Here is a 1,545-nt window from a genome sequence, read left to right as displayed (position 1 = left end):
CAGGAAAGGATCTACGAGAGTAGCACGAAACAGCATGCCATCTGTCATGTAACATATGCGGGTCCTCTGTTTATTAACGTCTTCAAATCGGATAGTATAGCCGACCTGCAGCTCGATGTGAAGATAGAGGGATTACTGGGATGATGACACGCACCCAACGCAGACCCTACTTCATTAGCAACTCTTGTCGCAACGGATGTGGCACCGACGCGACGCGGTTGAGTACAAGCAATAACATTTTTTTCAGCAGCCATCCTGCTTCGAAGAGGTATTGTGGCAGTTCTGGGAGAGAGTTAATTAATACGGAACTATGAATCCGACCGCACGAGTAGTTTTCCCACAGCCTGTCTAACCAGGGACAATGACGACGCCGTACATATTTCTCAAAATAGCTTCTCCCTACGATATAATGTCGATGAACATAAATATTTGGCTTGAATTACAAAACACGTACGATGTTTGAAGGCTCTCTTGCTGTGCTTGGATAGAGAGCTGCGAGTACGGCGGGGCAGAAGGAATTACATCTCCCTCTACTTCTGTTGCCCTGTGTGAGATAAAAGATGAGGCTGGATACCATGCTGCCTGCAGATTGCAACATCACAGGTAAGCACTAATGCCAACACCAGTATGTAGGAGCCCCTCCTCCGATGCCCCCTCTTCTTCCTCCTCCACTAGTGCCAGGCCTGTCTCCACGCCCCTCAACCTCGACACATGTGGGGGCGCAGGATCCATAACCTCATTCACCGTACCCTCCAAGACCACTTTGGGGAACAACACCATCCCCGAATGCGGGGCTGGGCCCTTTGACCGTTTGACGTGCGCTTCATCGAGATCTTACGTGACCCCAACCCCCTTGTCCCATTAACTTTCTCTGGGGACTTCTTCCTGGTCCCAGACGAAGCTCTTCCCCGTACCCGTCTTCCATGTAGGTAGGGTTGAAAGGATCGCCAGGATCGATGACGGCAACCATCATGTCGATGGAGGTGACGTCCTCGCCGAGACCTTTGCGTAGGTCTTGTACAGCTTTATCATCCATTGCAGTGATCTTTTTCATGACCAGCTTCCTGGGTCATCCTGCCACCACATTTCTCTCTCCGGAAGCGCGTTCTCGCCTCTCCCTCCCGTAATCCTGCTCTGGGTCCCCATCGGCCATCACACCCACTTGCGCGAACACGCCAACAAGTCTTCTGGATTTCACATGCAGAACGCAGGTGGCCGTTTGGAGCGTTAAACCGTTCGAAGGGCTGTGAATGCTGAGGCTTCCGAGCGGAAAGAGGCAGCGGGAGAGGAGCGGGGCACGGGGTGACACTCGTGTGCAGCTGGTGATTTGAGGTGGATGGGTGGGCACGTCCTCAGTTTCAATAAGCACTTCTGCATTGTTGAAACTTCAGTGTCTTGATACGTAGCAAGGATCCATGTTTAAATGAAAAGTCTTCCTCGTTTTGTTCTCAGTCTTTCGTCTTGGGTTTCGTGATACGCAAAGCTCAGAAGCTGAAGCGTTGCAGAGCGGGAGATGGGGTAGGTGTGCCACTGTCGGCTTTGGCA

General features: G+C 51.7%; 3 protein-coding genes across 3 annotated transcripts; all 3 read right to left on the bottom strand.

Annotated features, from left to right (window-relative positions):
• On the bottom strand, nucleotides 1-254 carry LACBIDRAFT_317717 (uncharacterized protein; the record flags this gene model as incomplete). Its single annotated transcript, XM_001891309.1, has 2 exons — nucleotides 1-105; nucleotides 153-254. Coding segments are annotated over 2 exons (207 nt in total), but the record flags the coding sequence as incomplete, so codon positions are not given.
• Nucleotides 255-348: 94 nt separating this feature from the next.
• Nucleotides 349-1,036, bottom strand: LACBIDRAFT_336351 (uncharacterized protein; the record flags this gene model as incomplete). Its single annotated transcript, XM_001891308.1, has 3 exons — nucleotides 349-399; nucleotides 455-544; nucleotides 839-1,036. 3 exons carry the CDS (start codon nucleotides 1,034-1,036, stop codon nucleotides 349-351), a joined length of 339 nt encoding a protein of 112 aa, XP_001891343.1.
• Nucleotides 1,037-1,227: 191 nt separating this feature from the next.
• Nucleotides 1,228-1,545, bottom strand: LACBIDRAFT_317714 (uncharacterized protein; the record flags this gene model as incomplete). Its single annotated transcript, XM_001891307.1, has 1 exon — nucleotides 1,228-1,545. The coding sequence occupies exon 1, from the start codon at nucleotides 1,375-1,377 to the stop codon at nucleotides 1,228-1,230; it is 150 nt and encodes a 49-aa protein (XP_001891342.1). The 5' UTR covers nucleotides 1,378-1,545.

This window comes from Laccaria bicolor, genomic scaffold (assembly GCF_000143565.1).
Source record: "Laccaria bicolor S238N-H82 LACBIscaffold_862 genomic scaffold, whole genome shotgun sequence".
NCBI lineage: Eukaryota > Fungi > Basidiomycota > Agaricomycetes > Agaricales > Hydnangiaceae > Laccaria > Laccaria bicolor.
Note: the sequence above shows the minus strand (reverse complement) of the source record. Positions and strands in the feature narration are given on the sequence as shown.